General features: G+C 45.7%; 1 protein-coding gene across 2 annotated transcripts in view; it reads right to left on the minus strand.

The window, feature by feature from the left end:
* AMMECR1L (AMMECR1 like) overlaps positions 1-25,646 on the minus strand; it is a 57,129-nt gene that overhangs the window by 19,536 nt on the left and 11,947 nt on the right. For both annotated transcript variants that reach the window (XM_056564933.1, XM_056564934.1), the window contains exon 3: positions 16,053-16,163. In XM_056564933.1, coding sequence (XP_056420908.1) covers positions 16,053-16,163 — 111 coding nt within the window. The remainder of the gene's footprint in view (positions 1-16,052; positions 16,164-25,646) is intronic.

Here is a 25,646-nt window from a genome sequence, read left to right on the forward strand (position 1 = left end):
ATGCTAAACCCAGGCTTAGTAATGGACTCCATCTATAAAACGGCTTCCACTACTAACCATGTAAAGTAAATTTAAAGAAAAAACACAACACGTTTAAAAAAAACTTTTATTCCAAAAAACACTCCCCCACAAGCCCACGTTAACCATTTTATTAATATTAAACAAAAACGCTGGTCATCGTAGGTCACCGAATCCGAAGTCTTCTGCATATACAGATCTGAAATGAGAAGAAAAAAAAACACAAAAAATGAGTTAGTAACATTTAGGGTGAAAAAAAGTGGTAATTTTTTTTTAATAAAAACACACACACACACACACATCAATGTATCGCTAATTTTTTTTCCCAGCTGCGACTTGAGGTGGGTTTATAAAATGGTGTTCTAAGGTGATATATTGTTTTTTTGCTTATGTGAGCCAAATTTATCAACCCCCTGAGAGAGTATGATAAATATGTCACACATAAGAAAAAAATGACTACAGAACTCGCTTACCAAAGCAAACAATGATAAATGTCACTCCAAGTGTTTCACTGTTTTTCCCAAATGTTGTGCAGCAAACTTTAAACAAGCTTCACCATGCTTTTTTTTCATCCTTGCGTGGTGAGCATGCATACAGGCGATGGCAGCAGAGTGCATTACTTACTGTTTCTTTGAGTCAACAGTACCTGCTAATTCCAGACCTTTTTGAAGCTCTCAACAAATGGTTCTTGGCTCTTGGACAACTTTTCTGATTATTCTTTTCACTCCATCATAAATCTTGTGAGGAGCACTTGTTCGAGGTATATTTTTGGTGAAATGATTGTCTTTCCACTTCCGTATTATGGTCTTAACAGTGCTCACTGGAACATTCATAAGCTTAGAAATACGCCTGTAACCATCAGTTGGGACTGACCCAGCTAAAATTAATTTGCACTGACAAGGAGCTGGACTGCTTTTTATTTACTGATAGACTTCAGTTGTCTTGGCTTCCCATGCCTTTTTGCACCTCTCTTTCTTCATGTGTCATTTCACATTACTACACATAACTAAATCAATGAGCTTATTTGCTCTGGTTTCTATAAATGGATTACTTATATGGATTACTTGGGTTATTACCACCATGTGATGAAAATGTCATGTCACTAACACCTTTGTAAATATATTTAGTGAGAAAAATGGGGATGCCTTCAATATTTATTTCACCCGCTGTTTCTCTGTTATGGCAAATCAGTAATCACATGGGCCCTGATTTATGAAAATATGTGAGGGAAAAACTTGCTCACTTGTCCACAACAACCAATCACAGCTCAGCTTTCACTTTACCAGAGCTCGTGAAGATATGAATGCTGAGCTGTGATTAATGGTTAGTCTGACCCATAAAAGAAAATGCACCAATACAATGATTAATATGGAGGACAAAGAAAAAGGTCAATCTATTGGGCATATTCACTTTTCAATAGGTAGGTAGGCCTTGCTGATCACCAAGGATCAGTCATTTTTGCTAGGGGAATAGCTCTACATTTGCCTACATTTTCCATAAGGTTAGTGGCCATTTAGTGCATTTTTATTACTGTGCAATGGGACTAATTTTTTCTGCCTGCACTACTAGTCCTGTGGCTGGGCAAGCATGCTTATTATCATAGTTAGAGAGGAATAAGCAGCCACTAAATACATGTGACAGTGTTTATCTACTATTTATGACAAGGATCAAACATGCAACATCTTGCTTCCTATAGCAGCAGACACATAGGCCGCGTTCACATGGCAGAAATTCTGCACAGAATTCTGCATAATTTTTCCGCATGGAATTCTGTCTAAATGTATTGCCCATTCCCTTAAATGGGATTCCGCAAGTTAATTCAGACGGTAGAATTTCTGCTGCGGAATGTTTGATGCAGAAATCCCACATTCTCTGGAAAAATATAATTCTGATCTTATATTTTTCCGGACTTTGGCTACGGAATCTTATTGCGGATTAAGTCAACGGGGATTGCATTTCTGCAGAAACCGTGTGGTATGCATCCGGAATTTGTGTGGAAGTTAAACTAAGCTTTAACCCCTTAAGGACTCAGACAATTTAATTTTAACGTTTTCATTTTTTCCTCCTCGCCTTCTAAAAATCATAACTCTTTTATATTTTCATCCACAGACTAGTATGAGGGCTTGTTTTTTGCGCGACCAGTTGTCCTTTGTAATGACATAACTCATTATATCATAAAATGTATGGCGCAACCAAAAAACACTATTTTTTGGGGGAAATTAAAAAGAAAAACGCAATTTTGCTAATTTTGGAAGGTTTCGTTTTCACGCCGTACAATTTATGGTAAAAATGATGTGTGTTCTTTATTCTGAGGGTCAATACGATTAAAATGATACCCATTATTACATACTTTTCTATTATTGTTGTGCTTAAAAAAAATCACAAACTTTTTAACCAAATTAGTACGTTTATAATCCCTTTATTTTGATGACCTCTAACTTTTTTATTTTTCCGTATAAGTGGCGGTATGGGGGCTAATTTTTTGCACCATGATCTGTACTTTTTTTTGATACCACATTTGCATATAAAAAACTTTTAATACATTTTTTATAATTTTTTTTTTATAAAATGTATTAAAAAAGTAGCAATTTTGGACTTTTTTTTTTTTCGTTCACGTCGTTCACCGTACGGGATCATTAACATTTTATTTTAATAGTTCGGACATTTACGCACGCGGCGATACCAAATATGTCTCTAAAATTAATTTTTTACGCTTTTTGGGGGTAAAATAGGAAAAAACGGATGTTTTACTTTTTTTATTGGGGGGAGGGGATTTTTCACTTTTACATTTTTTTTTACACTTGAATAGTCCCCATAGGGGACTATTCATAGCAATACCATGATTGCTAATACTGCTCTGTTCTATGTATAGGACATAGAACAGATCAGTGTTATCGGTCATCTTCTGCTCTGGTCTGCTCGATCTCAGACCAGAGCAGGAGACGCCGGGAGCCGGACGGAGGAATGTGATGGGACCTCCGTGCGGCGTTCTGAATGATCGGATCCCCGCAGCAGCGCTGCAGGCGATCCGATCATTCATTCAAATCGCGTACTGCCACAGATGCCCGACTCTGTATTGATCCCGGCACCTGAGGGGTTAATGGCAGACAACCGCGAGATCGCGGGCGTCGGCCATTGCCGGCGGGTCCCTGGCTGCGATCAGCAGCGAATGACACGGGCATCGCTCCGATGCCCGCGGTTATGCACAGGACATAAATGTACGTCCTGGTGCGTTAAGTACCACCGCACCAGGATGTACATTTACGTCCTGCGTCCTTAAGGGGTTAAAAAACAAACAAAAAAAAAACCACCTTTTTAACTGTGCTAAGGAATCATGCAGAAAACATCCATCAATTCCGCAAATGCTTGCTGGTCACATGAGGAATTGAAGCCAAAATGAATGCGGATGCGGCTGACATCCAGAATTTTTGCCATGTGGCACAGTGCAGAATTCCTGCACTGAATTCTGCATAAAAATTCTGCATGAATTTATAGCCAATACACTTCAATGGGATTCCGCTGTCCCATTCACACAGCAGAATTTCCACTGTAGAAATTCCACTGAAGTGAACTGGCTATAAATTCATGCAGAAATTTCATGTAGAATTCCATGCAGAAATTCTGCACAGAGGAGTGTTATCAGACAGGAGAGAGCACAGAGGAGTCCTATCAGACAGAAGAGAGCAAAGAGGAGGAATATCAGACAGGAGAGAGCACAGAGGAGTACTATCAGACAGGAGAGAGCACAGAGGAGTACTATCAGACAGGAGAGAGCACAAAGGAGTTCTATCAGACAGGAGAGAGCACAGAGAAGTCCTATCAAACAGGAGTGAGAACAGAGGAGTGCTATCAGACAAGAGAGAGCACAGAGGAGTGCTATCAGACAGGAGAGAGCACAGAGGAGTACTATCAGACAGCAGAGAGCACAGAGGAGTCCTATCAGACAGGAGAGAGCACAGAGAAGTCCTATCAAACAGGAGAGAGAACAGAGGAGTCCTGTCAGACAGGAGAGAGAGCACAGAGGAGTACTATCAGACAGGAGAGAGCACAGAGGAGTACTATCAGACAGGAGAGAGCATAGAAAAGTATTGTCAGACAGGAGAGAGCACAGAGGAGTCCTATCAGACAGGAGAGAGCACAGAGGAGTACTATCAGACAGGAGAGAGCACAGAGGAGTCCTATCAGACAGGAGAGAGCATAGAGAAGTATTGTCAGACAGGAGAGAGCACAGAGGAGTCCTATCAGACAGGAGAGAGCACAGAGGAGTACTATCAGACAGGAGAGAGCACAGAGGAGTCCTATCAGACAGGAGAGAGCACAGAGGAGTCCTATCAGACAGGAGAGAACACAGAGGAGTACTATCAGACAGGAGAGAGCACAGAGGAGTCCTATCAGACAGGAGAGAGGACAGAGGAGTACAATCAGACAGGAGAGAGCACAGAGGAGTACTATCAGACAGGAGAGAGCACAGAGAAATCCTATCAAACATGAGAGAGCACAGAGGAGTCCTATCAGACAGGAGAGAACACAGAGGAGTACTATCAGACAGGAGAGAACACAGAGGAGTCCTATCAGACAGAAGAGAGCACAGAGGAGTACTATCAGACAGGAGAGAGCACAGAGGAGTACTATCAGACAGGAGAGAGCACAGAGAAATCCTATCAAACAGGAGAGAGAACAGAGGAGTCCTATCAGACAGGAGAGAGCACAGAGGAGTCCTATCAGACAGGAGAGAACACAGAGGAGTCCTATCAGACAGGAGAGAACACAGGGGAGTGCTATCAGACAGGAGAGAGCACAGAGGAGTACTATCAGACAGGAGAGAACACAGAGGAGTCCTATCAGACAGGAGAGAGCACAGGGGAGTGCTATCAGACAGGAGAGAGCACAGAGGAGTACTATCAGACAGGACAGAGCACAGAGGAGTGCTAACAGACAGGAGAGAGCACAGAGGAGTACTATCAGACAGGAGAGAGCACAGAGGAGTGCTATCAGACAGGAGAGAACACAGAGGAGTCCTATCAGACAGGAGAGAGCACAGAGGAGTCCTATCAGACAGGAGAGAACACAGAGGAGTACTATCAGACAGGAGAGAGCACAGAGGAGTCCTATCAGACAGGAGAGAGGACAGAGGAGTACTATCAGACAGGAGAGAGCACAGAGGAGTACTATCAGACAGGAGAGAGCACAGAGAAATCCTATCAAACAGGAGAGAGCGCAGAGGAGTCCTATCAGACAGGAGAGAACACAGAGGAGTCCTATCAGACAGGAGAGAACACAGAGAAGTAAAATCAGACAGGAGAGAGCACAGAGGAGTGCTATCAGACAGGAGAGAGCACAGAGGAGTACTATCAGACAGAAGAGAGCACAGAGAAATCCTATCAAATAGGAGAGAGAACAGAGGAGTCCTATCAGACAGGAGAGAGCACAGAGGAGTCCTATCAGACAGGAGAGAACACAGAGGAGTCCAATCAGACAGGAGAGAACACAGAGGAGTCCTATCAGACAGGAGAGAGAACAGAGGAGTCCTATCAGACAGGAGAGAACACAGAGGAGTCCAATCAGACAGGAGAGAACACAGAGGAGTCCTATCAGACAGGAGAGAACACAGAGGAGTACTATCAGACAGGAGAGAACACAGAGGAGTCCTATCGGACAGAAGAGAGCACAGAGGAGTACTATCAGACAGGAGAGAGCACAGAGGAGTACTATCAGACAGGAGAGAGCACAGAGAAATCCTATCAAACAGGAGAGAGAACAGAGGAGTCCTATCAGACAGGAGAGAGCACAGAGGAGTGCTATCAGACAGGAGAGAACACAGAGGAGTCCTATCAGACAGGAGAGAACACAGAGGAGTCCAATCAGACAGGAGAGAACACAGAGGAGTGCTATCAGACAGGAGAGAGCACAGAGGAGTCCTATTAGACAGGAGAGAACACAGAGGAGTACTATCAGACAGGAGAGAGCACAGAGGAGTCCTATCAGACAGGAGAGAGGACAGAGGAGTACTATCAGACAGGAGAGAGCACAGAGGAGTACTATCAGACAGGAGAGAGCACAGAGAAATCCTATCAAACATGAGAGAGCGCAGAGGAGTCCTATCAGACAGGAGAGAACACAGAGGAGTCCTATCAGATAGGAGAGAACACAGAGGAGTAAAATCAGACAGGAGAGAACACAGAGGAGTCCAATCAGACAGGAGAGAACACAGAGGAGTCCTATCAGACAGGAGAGAACACAGAGGAGTACTATCAGACAGGAGAGAACACAGAGGAGTCCTATCAGACAGAAGAGAGCACAGAGGAGTACTATCAGACAGGAGAGAGCACAGAGGAGTACTATCAGACAGGAGAGAGCACAGAGAAATCCTATCAAACAGGAGAGAGAACAGAGGAGTCCTATCAGACAGGAGAGAGAGCACAGAGGAGTCCTATCAGACAGGAGAGAACACAGAGGAGTCCTATCAGACAGGAGAGAACACAGGGGAGTGCTATCAGACAGGAGAGAGCACAGAGGAGTACTATCAGACAGGAGAGAACACAGAGGAGTCCTATCAGACAGGAGAGAGCACAGGGGAGTGCTATCAGACAGGAGAGAGCACAGAGGAGTACTATCAGACAGGACAGAGCACAGAGGAGTGCTAACAGACAGGAGAGAGCACAGAGGAGTACTATCAGACAGGAGAGAGCACAGAGGAGTGCTATCAAATAGGAGAGAGAACAGAGGAGTCCTATCAGACAGGAGAGAACACAGAGGAGTCCAATCAGACAGGAGAGAACACAGAGGAGTGCTATCAGACAGGAGAGAGCACAGAGGAGTCCTATCACACAGGAGAGAACACAGAGGAGTACTATCAGACAGGAGAGAGCACAGAGGAGTGCTATCAGACAGGAGAGAACACAGAGGAGTCCTATCAGACAGGAGAGAGCACAGAGGAGTACTATCAGACAGGAGAGAGCACAGAGAAATCCTATCAAACAGGGGAGAGAACAGAGGAGTCCTATCAGACAGGAGAGAGCACAGAGGAGTCCTATCAGACAGGAGAGAACACAGAGGAGTCCTATCAGACAGGAGAGAACACAGGGGAGTGCTATCAGACAGGAGAGAGCACAGAGGAGTACTATCAGACAGGAGAGAACACAGAGGAGTCCTATCAGACAGGAGAGAGCACAGGGGAGTGCTATCAGACAGGAGAGAGCACAGAGGAGTACTATCAGACAGGACAGATCACAGAGGAGTGCTAACAGACAGGAGAGAGCACAGAGGAGTACTATCAGACAGGAGAGAGCACAGAGGAGTGCTATCAGACAGGAGAGAACACAGAGGAGTCCTATCAGACAGGAGAGAGCACAGAGGAGTCCTATCAGACAGGAGAGAACACAGAGGAGTACTATCAGACAGGAGAGAGTACAGAGGAGTCCTATCAGACAGGAGAGAGGACAGAGGAGTACTATCAGACAGGAGAGAGCACAGAGGAGTACTATCAGACAGGAGAGAGCACAGAGAAATTCTATCAAACAGGAGAGAGCGCAGAGGAGTCCTATCAGACAGGAGAGAACACAGAGGAGTCCTATCAGACAGGAGAGAGCACAGGGGAGTGCTATCAGACAGGAGAGAGCACAGAGGAGTACTATCAGACAGGACAGAGCACAGAGGAGTGCTAACAGACAGGAGAGAGCACAGAGGAGTACTATCAGACAGGAGAGAGCACAGAGGAGTGCTATCAAATAGGAGAGAGAACAGAGGAGTCCTATCAGACAGGAGAGAACACAGAGGAGTCCAATCAGACAGGAGAGAACACAGAGGAGTGCTATCAGACAGGAGAGAGCACAGAGGAGTCCTATCACACAGGAGAGAACACAGAGGAGTACTATCAGACAGGAGAGAGCACAGAGGAGTGCTATCAGACAGGAGAGAACACAGAGGAGTCCTATCAGACAGGAGAGAGCACAGAGGAGTACTATCAGACAGGAGAGAGCACAGAGAAATCCTATCAAACAGGGGAGAGAACAGAGGAGTCCTATCAGACAGGAGAGAGCACAGAGGAGTCCTATCAGACAGGAGAGAACACAGAGGAGTCCTATCAGACAGGAGAGAACACAGGGGAGTGCTATCAGACAGGAGAGAGCACAGAGGAGTACTATCAGACAGGAGAGAACACAGAGGAGTCCTATCAGACAGGAGAGAGCACAGGGGAGTGCTATCAGACAGGAGAGAGCACAGAGGAGTACTATCAGACAGGACAGATCACAGAGGAGTGCTAACAGACAGGAGAGAGCACAGAGGAGTACTATCAGACAGGAGAGAGCACAGAGGAGTGCTATCAGACAGGAGAGAACACAGAGGAGTCCTATCAGACAGGAGAGAGCACAGAGGAGTCCTATCAGACAGGAGAGAACACAGAGGAGTACTATCAGACAGGAGAGAGCACAGAGGAGTCCTATCAGACAGGAGAGAGGACAGAGGAGTACTATCAGACAGGAGAGAGCACAGAGGAGTACTATCAGACAGGAGAGAGCACAGAGAAATTCTATCAAACAGGAGAGAGCGCAGAGGAGTCCTATCAGACAGGAGAGAACACAGAGGAGTCCTATCAGACAGGAGAGAACACAGAGAAGTAAAATCAGACAGGGGAGAGCACAGAGGAGTGCTATCAGACAGGAGAGAGCACAGAGGAGTACTATCAGACAGAAGAGAGCACAGAGAAATCCTATCAAATAGAAGAGAGAACAGAGGAGTCCTATCAGACAGGAGAGAGCACAGAGGAGTCCTATCAGACAGGAGAGAACACAGAGGAGTCCAATCAGACAGGAGAGAACACAGAGGAGTCCTATCAGACAGGAGAGAACACAGAGGAGTACTATCAGACAGGAGAGAACACAGAGGAGTCCTATCGGACAGAAGAGAGCACAGAGGAGTACTATCAGACAGGAGAGAGCACAGAGGAGTACTATCAGACAGGAGAGAGCACAGAGAAATCCTATCAAACAGGAGAGAGAACAGAGGAGTCCTATCAGACAGGAGAGAGCACAGAGAAATCCTATCAAACAGGAGAGAGAACAGAGGAGTCCTATCAGACAGGAGAGAGCACAGAGGAGTCCTATCAGACAGGAGAGAACACAGAGGAGTCCTATCAGACAGGAGAGAACACAGAGGAGTCCAATCAGACAGGAGAGAGCACAGAGGAGTGCTATCAGACAGGAGAGAGCACAGAGGAGTACTATCAGACAGGAGAGAGCACAGAGAAGTACTATCAGACAGGATTTCTGCTGCGGAATGTTTGATGCGGAAATCCCACATTCTCTGAAAAAATGTAATTCTGGTCTTATATTTTTCCGGACTTTGGCTACGGAATCTTATTGCGGATTAAGTCAATGGGGATTGCATTTCTGCAGAAACCATGTGGTATGCATGCGGAATTTGTGTGGAATTTAAACTAAGCTTTAAAAAAAAAAAAAAAACACCTTTTTAACTGTGCTGCGGAATCATGCAGAAGGCATCCATCAATTCCGCAAATGCTTGCTGGACACATGAGGAATTGAAGTCAAAATAAATGCGCCATGTGACACAGTAGGAGAGAGCACAGAGGAGTCCTATCAGACAGGAGAGAACACAGAGGAGTGCTATCAGACAGGAGAGAGCACAGAGGAGTGCTATCAGACAGGAGAGAGCACAGAGGAGTGCTATCAGACAGGAGAAAGCACAGAGGAGTCCTATCAGACAGGAGAGAGCACAGAGGAGTACTATAAAACAGGAGAAAGCACAGAGGAGTACTATCAGACAGGAGAGAGCACAGAGGAGTGCTATCAGACAGGAGAGAGCACAGAGGAGTGCTATCAGACAGGAGAGAGCACAGAGGAGTCCTATCAGACAGGAGAGAGCACAGAGGAGTGCTATCAGACAGGAGAGATCACAGAGGAGTACTATCAGACAGGATAGAGCACAGAGGAGTGCTATCAGACAGGAGAGAGCACAGAGGAGTCCTATCAGACAGTAGAGAGCACAGAGGAGTACTATCAGACAGGAGAGAGCACAGAGGAGTCCTATCAGACAGGAGAGAGCACAGAGGAGTGATATCAGACAGTAGAGAGCACAGAGGAGTGCTATGGGACAGGATAGAGCACAGAGGAGTACTATCAGACAGGAGAGAGCATATAGGAGTGGCAGCCCACCCTCACTTACTGGACTTTGTCCATGTCTGTGCTTCAGCTTGGACAAAGCCATGATTTTATAAGACATGATTTCTATAAAAATAAAATATAATTTTCTTATGAAGTATATTAGAAAGGTTAATGTTTTGCCAAGATGTACACATATAAGAAGTTTTTGAATGTGACAGTGCCCGTTTAAGGACATAGCCTATTTTGGCCTTGACAATTTCCATGTTTGCATTTTTGTTATTCCTCCTTGACTTCAAAGAAACATAACCCTTTTACTTTTCCATCCACAGAGCAATATAAGGGGTTGTTTTATTTGTGATATTGTACTTTGTAAAACATTTCATGTTACTATAAAATGTACAGCATGGCAATACAAATATTTTCTTTCTGGAGAACCCCCCCCCCCCTTCCCCACACACAGTTTTGCAAGTTTTGGTGTTTTTTGTTTTTACACAATCCCCTGTACAGTAAATATAACATGCAATCTTTATTCTATACGTTAATACGATAAAAATTATACCCATGGTTACATAACTTTTCTGTTATTGAACTACTTTAAAAAATGTCAAAACGTTTTTGACAAAATAAGTATGATTAATATTCCCCTATTCTGACTCCTATAACTTTCCCTTTTTTCTGTATATGGGGCTGTACGAGGGCAAATTTTTGCACCATCATCTTTCCTTTTTATTGGTACAACTGTTGTTTTCATGGGACCTGTTGATCGTTGGCCACAAATTGCACTAATTCGATCCCCGCAAATATTCTGGGGGTTCCAATGAGCCCCCCCTCAACCCACTGCCACCTTTATTTCCCCTATAGATGCTGTGATCTGCATTGATCACGGCAACTAAATTGTTAACACCTTAAGGACCCACACCCTTTTCACCTTAAGGACTCTTGCACTTTCATTTTTTCCTCCTCCCCTTCTAAAAAAGACACCATTTTGCTAATTTTTAAGGCTTGCGTTTATACTCTTCTCGGTAAAAATGACACCTCACCTTTATTCTTTAGGTCCATAAGGTTACAAGGATACCCAATTTATGTACGTTTTATTTTATTTTACTACTTAAATTTTTTTTAAACTACATACACCAAAATTAATTTGTTCAAAATTGTCATCTTCTGACCCCTATAACTTTTTTATTTTTCCACATACGGGGCTATATGAGGGCTCACCATGGTCTTTATCGGTACCATTTTTGTTTTAATGGGACTTTTTGATTGCTTTTATAAAAATTTTTGTGGTATATAAAGTGACCATAATTTTGGAATCTGGTATTTTCTTTTTACGTGTACGCCAACGACCGGTTTACCTAATCTTATATTTTAATAGTTTGGATATTTACGCAAGCGATGGTACAACATATGATTATTTTTATTACATTATTATTTTATTTAAAAAATGGGAAATGGGGGTGTGTGATTCTAACTTTTATTAGGGGAGGGGCTTATTCACATTTATTACATTTTATTTATTTTTTATTTATTTATTTTTTACACTTTTTACTTTTTTTAAGCCCCCATAGGGCGCTATACTATGCAATCTTTTGATTGCATATACTGATCAATGCTATGCCATAGCATAGCATTGATCAGTGTTATTGATGCTCTGCTGCTTCAGTCTGCATGGCTGGCTAAGAGCAGCAGAGGACCGATCGAATGTCGAGGAGGCAGGTAAGGGCCCTCCCGCTGTCCTCTCAGTTGATCGGGACATCGCGATTTCATCGCGATGGTCCCGATCAGCTCAGCTCAGCTGCTGGGATGCTTTAGGCATCTAAAGGGTTAATGCCGGGCATCAACCCAATCGGTGATGTCCGGCATTAACCCTGGGTCCTGGCTGCTGATAGCAGTCGGGACCCACTGGGTTTAACGAACGCTCAGCCATTGAACATGTTTTTAACACCGGTAACGGGACGAGGGTGTACAGGTACTCCCTGTGTCCTTAAGGACCCGGGCGGAAGGGCAGATCCACACACCCTGCGTCCGTAACAGGTTAAAAAAGCAGTCATATACAGAGTTTTTTGTACATGACTTTTCTTACCACTTTTTGTTAATGTGGCGTACATGGCATAGGCTCCCGCTTGGTTTACAAAAGCCACGAGGAAAAAGTGATTTGATCTATAATCACAATTGGGGCATTTTCTGAAGAGATAACATCTTTAGGTTGTATTCACATGGTAATTTGTTAAAAAAGGCGTAATTTCTACTGCAATTTCAGTCATCTGCAGCAAAAAAATGCATGCAGTATTTAGCTGCAGTGCCACCAATTAGCCACAACATGTGAACACAGCCTTAGCTGTTTATGCAGAGATTTTTCAAAATGGTGGTAAAAATGACATGTTTTTACCATATTTTGCTAAATTGCCGTACAATCTCCATTTTTGCTATGTTTTGGGTAAAAAACTGCAAAACAGAAAAAAGCAATAAGTAACGCAATGTGTGAACACAGCCTCAGGAGAGGTGTATAACTACTGTATATCTTGATTCTATAGAGATCATATATAAGAATCATCTGGCTTAGTAGAGAAAGTTTGCAGAGTCTCTCAACTGCATCTGGTGATCTAATTACCTGGCCAGACCCCAGCAGGCTAAACTGCTGTGATTTATAAAATGGTTTGGGTCAGTTCACAGTATGCGCAGCTTTGATGAATATTTAGGGAAATATTGCTATGACCTATAATCACAAGTAAGGTGTTTTATAAAGATGTAAAGTCTTCAGGTTAGAGATAGCAGCAGTATATAGATGGAGCTGGGTAAGGAGGAGTCTGTGAGCAGCCAGAAGAGATATGATAAGTGATGATGTCATCTAGTAGTTCACAGGAAGTCAGATAACCCAGGACTGGCTACTTCCTCTGACACTGTAATGTCTGTATTGGCCTGTGTTCACACACAGCTTTTGGTTTGGTTGTGTGTGAACAATTTATGTTGCCTGGTCAGGGAATAGTTAATAGCCTTTTGCTTGCTAGCCAATAGCTCCTTGGGTTTGTCTATTTAAAGTCAGCCCAGTCTAACCTCTGGGCTGGTGATACTTCATTATATATTGAATTGCTAAGATGCTGGACATGCTGCATGGAGCTCTTGGTGAAACACTTTGTTTGAGCCTTTAATCTACTATCTCTGTTTTAGCATGCACTTTGTATTTTCTGGTTTTAGCCAATTTTATGTGGCATGCTCTTAGTAGATTTTAAGCTATGTTTGTTTAGTCGGTTTTAGGATTTGTATGTTCTTTTTGCTATGTGTCTGTTCACACTGTGTTTTCTCTTGTATCCGTTCTTTTGAAGTTCTGTGTTTTATATTTCTGTTTTCCTACTGGGCCAGCATTCTGTCCACACTGGTGAGTGTACCACTGGCCAGTAGTCTATTTGGATTTATTATTATGGCTACTCCTTTAGTGGAGTGGAGTTTCCAGTTTGTGTGTCCAGTGTGAACAGTATCCTATGTTAGATCCCTGTTACCGCTCCATGGGGACTCCGTCTCTACTGGAGGTGTTCGGAGGGATTGCTATTCCTGTCTTGTGTTCAGTGTGAACAGTGTTCTATATTATATCCTGTGTATTTAGGCATTCCTGTTACCAGTCCATGGGGACTCAGAGGGTAATGTTATTCCTGCATCTACTGGAGGTGTTCTGAAGGGATTGTGATTACTCCTGTCTTGTGTTCAGTGTGAACAGTGTTCTATAAATATATCCTGTGTATCTATACATCCCTGTTAAAGGTTCATGGGGACTTTGTGTCTACTGGAGCTTCTGGGAAATTATGCTATATTCCTGTCTGTTCATGGAGTCTGTTTAGACTATTCCGTTTTCCTGTCTGGTGTTTTGAACTCTATATGTTTATTAGTTCTTTATTCAGATCTTTGGAGTTATATTCATTACCACTTATCTATAGTGTCCTCTGTTCATGACCGCCGATCTATAGTGTCCTCTGTTCATGCCCGCTGATCTATGGAGTCCTCTGTTTATGACCGCTGATATAGTGTCCTCTGTACTAACTCTCTGATCTGTGCCCTCTGAACTTTTATACTATGGAGTTCTATGTTCCTGTATGTTTCTGGTTTGTGACTGGCTATTTGTTAGTATGTGTTTTTATTAGGCCCCTGCACTTTAGTTCAGGGAGGGACCGGCGCCCAGTTGTCGATCCACCGTTTAGGGTGGATGGGCAAGTAGGCAGGTTTTAGGGTCAGTTTAGGGCTCACTCTCCCTGTCCCCCTTATCAGGTACCTGACACACATTAAACTGGTATTTTCTGTATGTTAGGCTGGTAATCACATGACCCAGTAATGAAATGTTTGGATGAAGCTGTGCTAGAATAAAACAGATGTTGCTATGGTGCTTCCTTGCATCAATATTCTTCTGGAGAGGACCATGACTATTTTTCCCCAGAGGCCTCCACTTATATAAATCTTGAAGTCTACACAAGTAGTGCAAATAAATCCCTTAAGGACACAGCGAATTTTGGGATTTAGGACAAAGGCCCAATTTTTTATCTGACCTGTCTCACTGTATGTGGTGAAAACTTTGTAATAATTTGACTTATCCAAGTGATTGTGAGGTTGTATTTTTTGTGACACATTGTATTTTATTTATTTATTTTTTTAAACACTGCATAGCTTAGCGAAAATTTGGAAACCATTAGCATATTTTGGAATTGCTACATAAATAAGTTAATGATTTGCATTAATAGCATGTATACTTTATGTTGGAATTTTTGGTAAATGTCCATTTTTAGGATGTTAGAGGGCTTAGAAATTGAGCAACTTTACAATGTAAAAATTTTCATGAAAACTTCGAAAATAGATTTTTTTTTTTAGGGACCAATACATTTCTTTTGTGGATTTGAGGGGCTTGTATGCTAGAATCCTCCATAAATCACCACCATTTAAAAACTGCACCCCTCAAAAAGTTAAAAACAGGAATGTTATTTGCCCTTTAGGTGCTTCACAGGAATTAAAGGGGTTATCCACCATAAGGTGCTTTTAGTACATACCTGGCAGGCAGTAATGGACATGCTTAGGAAGGATCTGTGCTTGTCTTGGGGCTAAATGGCTATGTTGTGAGATTACCATAACACTGCGTCTAGCTTTTTGTGAACTTGTATTTCCTGTTTGACTTTTCTTTTTTTGACTACAAATCCCACAATTCAATTTTTCTCCCTCCCACACATCAGTCACCCCACTCCACCCCACACATAAATGAGCTGCATCCATTCAAAAAGACCTGTGGTTTTCAATCAGGGTGCCTACAGCTGTTGCAGATTGATCTCTCTCCCACCAAGCGATTGCTCCATCCATTGAAGCTGACTAGTGAGTCAGGTCTCGAACACATTGCAAGCTGGGAAAAATCTGAGACAACAGTCATTTTGTATGCTGGTAAAAATAAATATCGGGGTGAAAATCACAGAAGAATTGTAAAAAAAACGTCACACACAGGTACAGACACTATATTATGAACTACAGTAACTTTACAGCCCCCGTAGCATAGTCAAATAAAGAAAAATTCCTGGAATACCCCTTTAAAGCAAAGTAGAAGTGAAATTTAAAAATGTAATTAAAAATGTAAATATAAAATGTCTGAGATGTCATAGTGGCAAGTCAGAAGATTTAATATGTGGGGATATGAGTGGTGATACTCCCAATGATGGTAGCAGAAATATTCAGCTATCTTGGCTGTAGACTTTCTATGAGCCTGTACACCGGCCCTCAGGGCTTTTTTTTTCTTTTGTTCCATTTCTTGAAGCTGGTCTTAGTACTTCTGAATATCTCTTACATGTCACATGTTTTTTACTTGACAGTTACCCATAGATGAAGCTATATATAGGATACTTGTTCTATTTATATATGTGGTTATTACACACAGTAAATTGCCCACAGTACCTGGTTAAGGTGTATTCCCTGAGTCCTGAGTGTAAGTTCATGGCGGAAAAAGTGCCAATACAGCCACGAAGACGCTTGTCACGTCCAGCCTTCCATGTGACAAAAAGAGGGCTAGAGATAAGAAAGGTGGATAAAAAAGATACAACAACAAAGATTAAAGGGGTATTCCGGTGTAAAACTTTTTTTTTAAATCAACTAGTGCCAGAAAGTTAAACAGATTTGTAAATTACTTCTATTAAAAAATCTTAATCCTTCCAGTAGTTATTAGCTGCTGAATACTACAGAGGAAATTCTTTTCTTTTTGGAACACAGAGCTTTCTGCTGAATCATGAGCACAGTGCTCTCTGCTGACATCTCTGCCCATTTTAAAGAGGTACTCCAGTGGAAAACCTTTTCTTAAAAATCAACTGGTGCCAGAAAGTTAAAGGAGTACTCCAGAATATTTTTTTTTTAGACTATGATAAACCTCTGCTGAAGTTATATAAGTTTGTCATTTACCTCCATTAAGATATCTGCAGTAATACCAGACTTCTCCGAAACCGGAAGTTCAGCCACTGATTCTCCTTGATGAATTTCGTACCCCCTGCATTTGCTCTGCTACGGCCATCTTGGTAACGAAACGTCACCATTTCTAAGATCCTCCCCAGCCGGTCGCCCCAGCCTCCTGTGGGTCACTCCCACACTTTGCATATTCATATGCTCTTCGTTTGCACAGCCCCGATGCGCTGGGCTGTGCAAACTCCTCTGTATGCCCCCAGCCTATCAACCGCGTCCGTCCGCGCCTGGGGAGAGAGAAGGTACACGCCCCCTCCCTCTTCTCCCCGAGCTCAGGACTGACGCAGATCTCCACGGGGAGAAGGTACACGCCCCCTCCCTCATCTCCCCGAGCTGAGGACGTAGATCTCCACAGGGAGAAGGTACACGCCCCCTCCCTCATCTCCCCGAGCTGAGGACGTAGATCTCCACGGGGAGAAGTACACGCCCCCTCCCTTATCTCCCCTGCCTGAGCTCTGACTATGTTTACTGTACACAGGCTGGGGATTCATACACTGCAGGGACTGGGAATAAATCTATGACTGGGGATGATTTCTATGTGAGGAGGAGGGGGTCCCTGTTATGTGTGTGTATGCTGGGAGTTGTAGTCCCTGTTATGTGTGTGTGTATGTATGATGGGAGTTGTAGTCCCTGTTAGGTGTGTGTGTGTGTATGCTGGGAGTTGTAATCCCTGTTAGGTGTGTGTGTATGCTGGGAGTTGTATTCCCTGTTAGGTGTGTGTGTATGCTGGGAGTTGTAGTCCCTGTTAGGTGTGTGTATGCTGGGAGCTGTAGTCCCTGTTAGGTGTGTGCATATGTATGTTGGGAGTTGTAGTCCCTGTTAGGTGTGTGTGTTTATGCTGGGAGTTGTAGTCCCTGTTAGGTGTGTGTGTGTGTATGCTGGGAGTTGTAGTCCCTGTTATGTGTGTGTATGTATGATGGGAGTTGTAGTCCCTGTTAGGTGTGTGTGTATGCTGGGAGTTGTAGTCCCTGTTAGGTGTGTGTGTGTATGCTGGGAGTTGTATTCCCTGTTAGGTGTGTGTGTATGCTGGGAGTTGTAGTCCCTGTTAGGTGTGTGTATGTTGGGATCTGTAGTCCCTGTTAGGTGTGTGCATATGTATGTTGGGAGTTGTAGTCCCTGTTAGGTGTGTGTGTGTGTGTATGCTGGGAGTTGTAGTCCCTGTTAGGTGTGTGTGTGTGTGTGTATGCTGGGAGTTGTAGTCCCTGTTAGGTGTGTATGCTGGGAGTTGTAGTCCCTGTTAGGTGTGTGTGTATGCTGGGAGTTGTAGTCCCTGTAAGGTGTGTGTGTCTGTGTATGCTGGGAGTTGTAGTCCCCGTTAGGTGTGTGTATGCCAGTGGTTCCCAGCCAGGGAATGCTGGGAGTTGTAGTCCCTGTTAGGTGTATGTGTATGCTGGGATTTGTAGTCCCTGTTAGGTGTGTGTGTGTATGCTGGAAGTTGTAGTCCCTGTTAGGTGTGTGTGTATGCTGGGAGTTGTAGTCCCTGTTAGGTGTGTGTGTGTGCTGGGAGTTATAGTCCCTGTTAGGTGTGTGTGTGTATCCTGGGAGTTGTAGTCCCTGTAAGGTAGGTGTGTGTGTATGCCGGGAGTTGTAGTCCCTGTTAGGTGTGTGTGTATGTCAGTGGTTCCCAACCAGGGAATGCTGGGAGTTGTAGTCCCTGTTAGGTGTGTGTATGCCTGTGTTTTCCAACCAAGTAATGCTGGGGGTTGTAGATTTACAACACCTGGAGGCACCCTGGTTGGGAAACACTGGTGTATGCCCTGTAGAGGTGTGGTGAACAGATTACAGAGGCAGCATGCTGGTGTTATACCAGACTGAAGACTCCTGAATGACACATGCTGGGAGTTGTAGTCCCTTTTGTGTGTGTATGCCAGTGTATCCCAACCAGGGCTGAGTTATATATAGTGTGCTGTGTATAGGTTTCCTCCGGCTGCAAGGGGGAGGACGGACTGCACGGCTTTTGCTTTTTCATGGGGTGTTCATTAGCCCCATAAAGAGGACATAGAAATGAATGGGATTTGTACAGGACATGAACATCACTGTATGAACCCTGTGCATTTATATGTCAGAGTTCATACAGGGAAGCAGAGATGCACGGGGGTTCACACAGGAAAGCAGAGATGCAGGGGGTTCACACAGGGAAGCAGAGATGCACGGGGTGCATAAAGGGAAGCAGAGATGCACGGGGTCCATACAGGGAAGCATAGATGCACAGGGTCCATACAGGGAAGCAGAGATGCACGGGGTTCATACAGGGAAGCAGAGATGCACGGGGTTCATACAGGGAAGCAGAGATGCACGGGGTTCACACAGGGAAGCAGAGATGCACAGGGTTTTTACAGAGGCCTTCATGTCAGCGTTTATTGTACTCCAGCTTTGAGAGAAAATCATGTCAGGAGGGACGTACAGTAGAACTGTAGCATGTACAGCTTCATCCAGGGGAAATTGAGAAGGAGGAGAAAGCGGATTTTAGCGGCGGCCGCCAATTGAAATCTACACTTGCAGAATTCTGTGAGTGGAGTTTTAGATTAAATCATAAACCTGTCTAGGACCAAGGGCGTACCTGTACGGTCTCATGGTTTCCGGTCACCACCGGTAACTGGGCGGTGAATGGCAAGTGATGCCTGCTGAAATCGGTCAGCAGGCATCCCGTGCCAATGCCTGGGGGGCTCCTGAGCCTCCCCATGTTGGTCAATTCAGACCGGAGATTTGTGGCGATTCCAGGTCATATGTGTTTCCGGGGTAAATAAGGGTGTTTGGGGATGTCCAAGACAGGTTCAATCATCCTGAAGTGATAAAAGTGAGGTGGCGGGGGTGCCACCCCACCTATCTCTGCTATTGGTTGGTCAGAAGCGACCGACCAATAGCAGATCGGGGAGGTGGCGCATGGGTTAAAATTCAGTTCCTCCGCTCTGCCCACCCACAGTAGTCCGGGCAGAGCGGGGGAACTGTGATGTGAGCAGCGGTGGAGGTCCCTTACCAATAGCGTGCGGTGATCCTCCTCTAAGTGTGGCGGGCAGCGTTCGTGCTGTTGACGGGAGCCAGGAGGTGAGTACTTGCCTAGCAACATCTGGAGGGCCACAGTTTGGAGATCACTGTGCAGTGGTCTCTAAATGGTAGCCATCCAGATCTTGCATAACTACAACTTCCAGCATGCACGATCAGCAAATGGCTGTCTAGGCATGCTGAGAGTTGTATTTGTGTACCTCCAGCTGTTGCATATCTACAACTCCCAGCATGCCCTTCGGTTATCAGTGCATGCTGGGAGTTGTAGTTCTGCCACAGCTGGAGGCCCATTGGTGAGGAAGCACCCAGTTAGGTAACAGAACCTAACTCAGTGCTTCCACACCAGTGAGCCTCCAGCTGTTGCAAAACTACAACTCCCAGCATGTATGGTCTGTCAGTGCATGCTGTGAGTTGTAGTTATGCAACATCTGGATGGCCACAATTTAGAGACCACTGCACAGGGATCTCCAAACTGTGGCCCTCCAGATGTTGCTAGGCAACTACTTACCTCCTGGCTCCCGTCAACAGCACGATCGCCACACCTAGAGGAGGATCCTGGCCCGCAGTCGGTAAGGGACAGCCACCGCTGCTCGCATCACAGTTCCCCCGCACTGCCCGGACTACCGTGGGTGGGCAGAGTGGGGGAACTGAACTTTAACCCTCGCACCACCTCCCCGATCTGCTATTGGTCAGTCGCTTCTGGCCCGGCCAATAGCAGAGATAGGTGGGGTGGCACCCCCGCCACCTCACTTCAGGGTGATCGAAGCTGTCTTGGACAGCCCCAAACACCCTTATTTACCGGGTCACCAGAGACACATATGACCTGGAATAGCCACAAATCTCCGGTCTGAATTGACCAACACGTGGGGCGCTCAGGAGCCCCCCAGGCACTGGCACAGGATGCCTGCTGAACGATTTCAGCAGGCATCCCGTTCCGTTCACCGCCCGGTTACTGGTGGTGACCGGAAACCCTGAGGCCGTACAGGTACGCCCTTGGTCCTAGACAGGTTAATTGTGGTGTCCCGGTACCGTATTGCATACCGTACCTTGTATGCTGGTCCCCAAAGCCAGAGTAACTACGCTCATGTAGGGTCCCCCTGGTGGGACAGCCCCTAGTCGCCTCTCCTCTACTCTAATTCTGTCATGTTTATACATGGACATATTTGGTAATAATGTATATTTAATACAATGTATAGTACTTACCTTGCTAGCGTCGCAGGACCTTCGGTCATGTGACCATGTTAAATCCTCTATGGTATGTTAGAGGACCTTTGGAGGTCCTTGGGTAACATGTTACCCATAATCCTCTGTGAAGGTGATTGACATCAGTATGGACAAATTAGCATTAGTTCAGCCCCTGCCCATATAAGGGAGCTGTAGCCAGTGATCGCTCTCTTGGGTTACTGCTCTCGTGGATGCCGGACTAGCAGGACTGATCTGCACAACTTTCAAAGACACTCTAGGCCTAACAACCTAACGGCCTCAGCAGAACCTAAAATGTGAGTTCTAAACTAATCCCTGCTAAAGCTAGCGTGACTACTGGACCGCAACTCATCCCCTAAATCCAGTGGAACAACGCATATTATCCTAAAGACTCTAAATTGCTTAAGGTCCCAACCTTTGTCAATCTCCAAGAGAATTTGCATTTGTAGAGACTGTTCCTGTTGTGAAGTTTGCATAAAATCTTCAGTAAAAGATCCAACTGTTTTCAGCAAACTCTCCGGTTGTGGACATTCAATTATTCTATACCTCCCTATCGCTCTTGGGAAGGGTGGCGGTAGGACAAGCATTACAGAGGAGCCCTCACCCTGGTGTCACGAATAGCAAGGGTTAACCAGACACCTTTTAGTCACCGCACAGCTACACTCCCCATACCCTACTCCCCCAGGCTATCACATAATGATTTAATCTAAAACTCCACTTACAGAATTCTGCAAGTGTAGACTTCAATTGGCGGGCGCCGCCAAAATCCGTTTTCCCCTCCTTCTCAATTTCCCCTGGATGAAGCTGTACATGCTACTGTGTTATTTCTCCTAAGTCCCTCCTGACATGATTTTCTCTCAAAGCTGCTGTACAATAAATGCTGTACAATTAACCCCGTGTATCTCTGCTTCCCTGTATGAACCCTGTGCATTTCTGCTCCCTGTATGAATCCTGTGCATCTCTGCTTCCCTGTATGAACCCTGTGCATCTCTGCTTCCCTGTATGAACCCTGTGCATCTCTGCTTCCCTGTATAAACCCTGTGAATCTCTGCTTCCCTGTATGAACCCCGTGCATCTCTGCTTCCCTGTATGAACCCCGTGCATCTCAGCTTCCCTGTATGAACCCTGTGCATCTCTGCTTCCCTGTATGAACCCCGTGCATCTCTGCTTCCCTGTATGAACCCTGTGCATCTCTGCTTCCCTGTATGAACCCCGTGTATCTCTGCTTCCCTGTATGAACCCTGTGCATCTCTGCTCCCTGTATGAACCCCCGTGCATCTCTGCTTTCCTGTGTGAACCCCGTGCATCTCTGCTTCCCTGTATGAACCCCGTGCATCTCTGCTTCCCTGTGTGAACCCTGTGCATCTCTGCTTCCCTGTATGAACCTGTGCATCTCTGCTTCCCTGTATGAACCCCGTGCATCTCTGCTTCCCTGTATGAACCCCGTGCATCTCTGCTTCCCTGTATGAACCCCGTGCATCTCTGCTTCCCTGTATGAACCCCGTGCATCTCTGCTTCCCTGTATGAACCCCGTGCATCTCTGCTTCCCTGTATGAACCCTGTGCATCTCTGCTTCCCTGTATGAACCCCGTGCATCTCTGCTTCCCTGTATGAACCCCGTGCATCTCTGCTTCCCTGTATGAACCCCGTACATCTCTGCTTCCCTGTATGAACCCTGTGCATCTCTGCTTCCCTGTATGAACCCTGTGAATCTCTGCTTCCCTGTATGAACCCCGTGCATCTCTGCTTCCCTGTATGAACCCCGTGCATCTCAGCTTCCCTGTATGAACCCCGTGCATCTCTGCTTCCCTGTATGAACCCTGTGCATCTCTGCTTCCCTGTATGAACCCCGTGTATCTCTGCTTCCCTGTATGAACCCTGTGCATCTCTGCTCCCTGTATGAACCCCCGTGCATCTCTGCTTTCCTGTGTGAACCCCGTGCATCTCTGCTTCCCTGTATGAACCCCGTGCATCTCTGCTTCCCTGTATGAACCCCGTGCATCTCTGCTTCCCTGTATGAACCTGTGCATCTCTGCTTCCCTGTATGAACCCCGTGCATCTCTGCTTCCCTGTATGAACCCTGTGCATCTCTGCTTCCCTGTATGAACCCCGTGTATCTCTGCTTCCCTGTATGAACCCCGTGTATCTCTGCTTCCCTGTATGAACCCTGTGCATCTCTGCTCCCTGTATGAACCCTGTGCATCTCTGCTCCCTGTATGAACCCCCGTGCATCTCTGCTTTCCTGTGTGAACCCCGTGTATCTCTGCTTCCCTGTATGAACCCCGTGCATCTCTGCTTCCCTGTGTGAACCCTGTGCATCTCTGCTTCCCTGTATGAACCTGTGCATCTCTGCTTCCCTGTATGAACCCCGTGCATCTCTGCTTCCCTGTATGAACCCCGTGCATCTCTGCTTCCCTGTATGAACCCCGTGCATCTCTGCTTCCCTGTATGAACCCCGTGCATCTCTGCTTCCCTGTATGAACCCCGTGCATCTCTGCTTCCCTGTATGAACCTGTGCATCTCTGCTTCCCTGTATGAACCCCGTGCATCTCTGCTTCCCTGTATGAACCCCGTGCATCTCTGCTTCCCTGTATGAACCCCGTACATCTCTGCTTCCCTGTATGAACCCCGTGCATCTCTGCTTCCCTGTATGAACCCCGTGCATCTCTGCTTCCCTGTATGAACCCAGTGCATCTCTGCTTCCCTGTATGAACCCCGTGCATCTCTGCTTCCCTGTATGAACCCCGTGCATCTCTGCTTCCCTGTATGAACCCCGTGCATCTCTGCTTCCCTGTATGAACCCCGTGCATCTCTGCTTCCCTGTATGAACCCCGTACATCTCTGCTTCCCTGTATGAACCCTGTGCATCTCTGCCTCCCTGTATGAACCCTGTGCATCTCTGCTTCCCTGTATGAACCCCGTGCATCTCTGCTTCCCTGTATGAACCCCGTGCATCTCTGCTTCCCTGTATGAACCCCGTGCATCTCTGCTTCCCTGTATGAACCCTGTGCATCTCTGCTTCCCTGTATGAACCCCGTGCATCTCTGCTTCCCTGTATGAACCCTGTGCATCTCTGCTTCCCTGTATGAACCCCGTTTATCTCTGCTTCCCTGTATGAACCCTGTGCATCTCTGCTTCCCTGTATGAACCCCATGTATCTCTGCTTCCCTGTATGAACGCTGACGTATAAATGTACAGTGTTCATACAGTGATCTTCATGTCCTTTACAAACCCCATTCATTTCCATGTCCTCTTTAAGGGGCTAATGATCACCCCATGAAAAAGCAGAAACCAGCCCGTGCAGTCCGTCCTCCCCCTTGCAGCCCAAGGAAACCTGCGTTGTATACAGCACACTAATATAACTCAGCCCTGGTTGGGATACACTGGCATACACACACAAAGGGGACTACAACTCCCAGCATGTGTCATTCAGGAGTCTTCAGTCTGTGGTATAACACCAGCATGCTGCCTCTGTAGTTTCCTGGGAGTTGTAGTTCACCACACCTCTACAGGGCATACACCAGTGTTTCCCAACCAGGGTGCCTCCAGGTGTTGCAAATCTACAACTCCCAGCATTACCTGGTTGGGAAATACACACATACACACACATACACACACATACACACACACACCTAACATGGACTACAACTCCCAGCATTCACACACACACATAACAGGGACTACAACTCCCAGCATACATACACACACCTAACAGGGACTAAAACTCCCAGCATACACACACACACAACAGGGACTACAACTCCCAGCATTCCCTGGTTGGGAACCACTGGCATACACACACCTAACAGGGACTACAACTCCCAGCATACACACACACCTAACAGGGACTACAACTCCCAGCATACACACACACACCTTACAGGGACTACAACTCCCAGCATACACACACACCTTACAGGGACTACAACTCCCAGCATACACACACACCTTACAGGGACTACAACTCCCAGGACACACACCTAACAGGGACTACAACTCCCAGCATACACACACCTTACAGGGACTACAACTCCCAGGATAAACAGACACCTAACAGGGACTACAACTCCCAGCATACACATGCACACATAACAGGGACTACAACTCCCAGCATACATACACACACACACACACACACACACACCTTACAGGGACTACAACTCCCAGCATACACACACATAACAGGGACTACAACTCCCAGCATACATACACACCTAACAGGGACTACAACTCCCAGCATACACACAACTAACAGGGACTACAACTCCCAGCATACACACACACACACACACACACCTAACTGGGACTACAACTCCCAGCATACACACACACTCCTAACAGGGACTACAACTCCCAGCATACATACACACACACCAAACAGGGACTACAACTCCCAGCATACACACACACACATAACAGGGACTACAACTCCCAGCATACACACACATAACAGGGACTACAACTCCCAGCATACACACACACACACACACCTAACAACTACAACTCACAGCATATATACACACATAACAGGGACTACAACTCCCAGCATACACACACATAACAGGGACTACAACTCCCAGCTTACACACACACACACCTAACAGGGACTACAACTCCCAGCATACACACACACACCTTACAGGGACTACAACTCCCAGCATACACACACACATAACAGGGACTACAACTCCGAGCATACATGCATACACACACACACCTAACAGGGACTACAACTCCCAGCATACACACACCTAACAGGGACTACAACTCCCAGCATACACACACACCTAACAGGGACTACAACTCCCAGCATACACACACCTAACGGGGACT

This window comes from Hyla sarda, chromosome 3 (genome assembly GCF_029499605.1).
Source record: "Hyla sarda isolate aHylSar1 chromosome 3, aHylSar1.hap1, whole genome shotgun sequence".
Classification (NCBI taxonomy): domain Eukaryota; kingdom Metazoa; phylum Chordata; class Amphibia; order Anura; family Hylidae; genus Hyla; species Hyla sarda.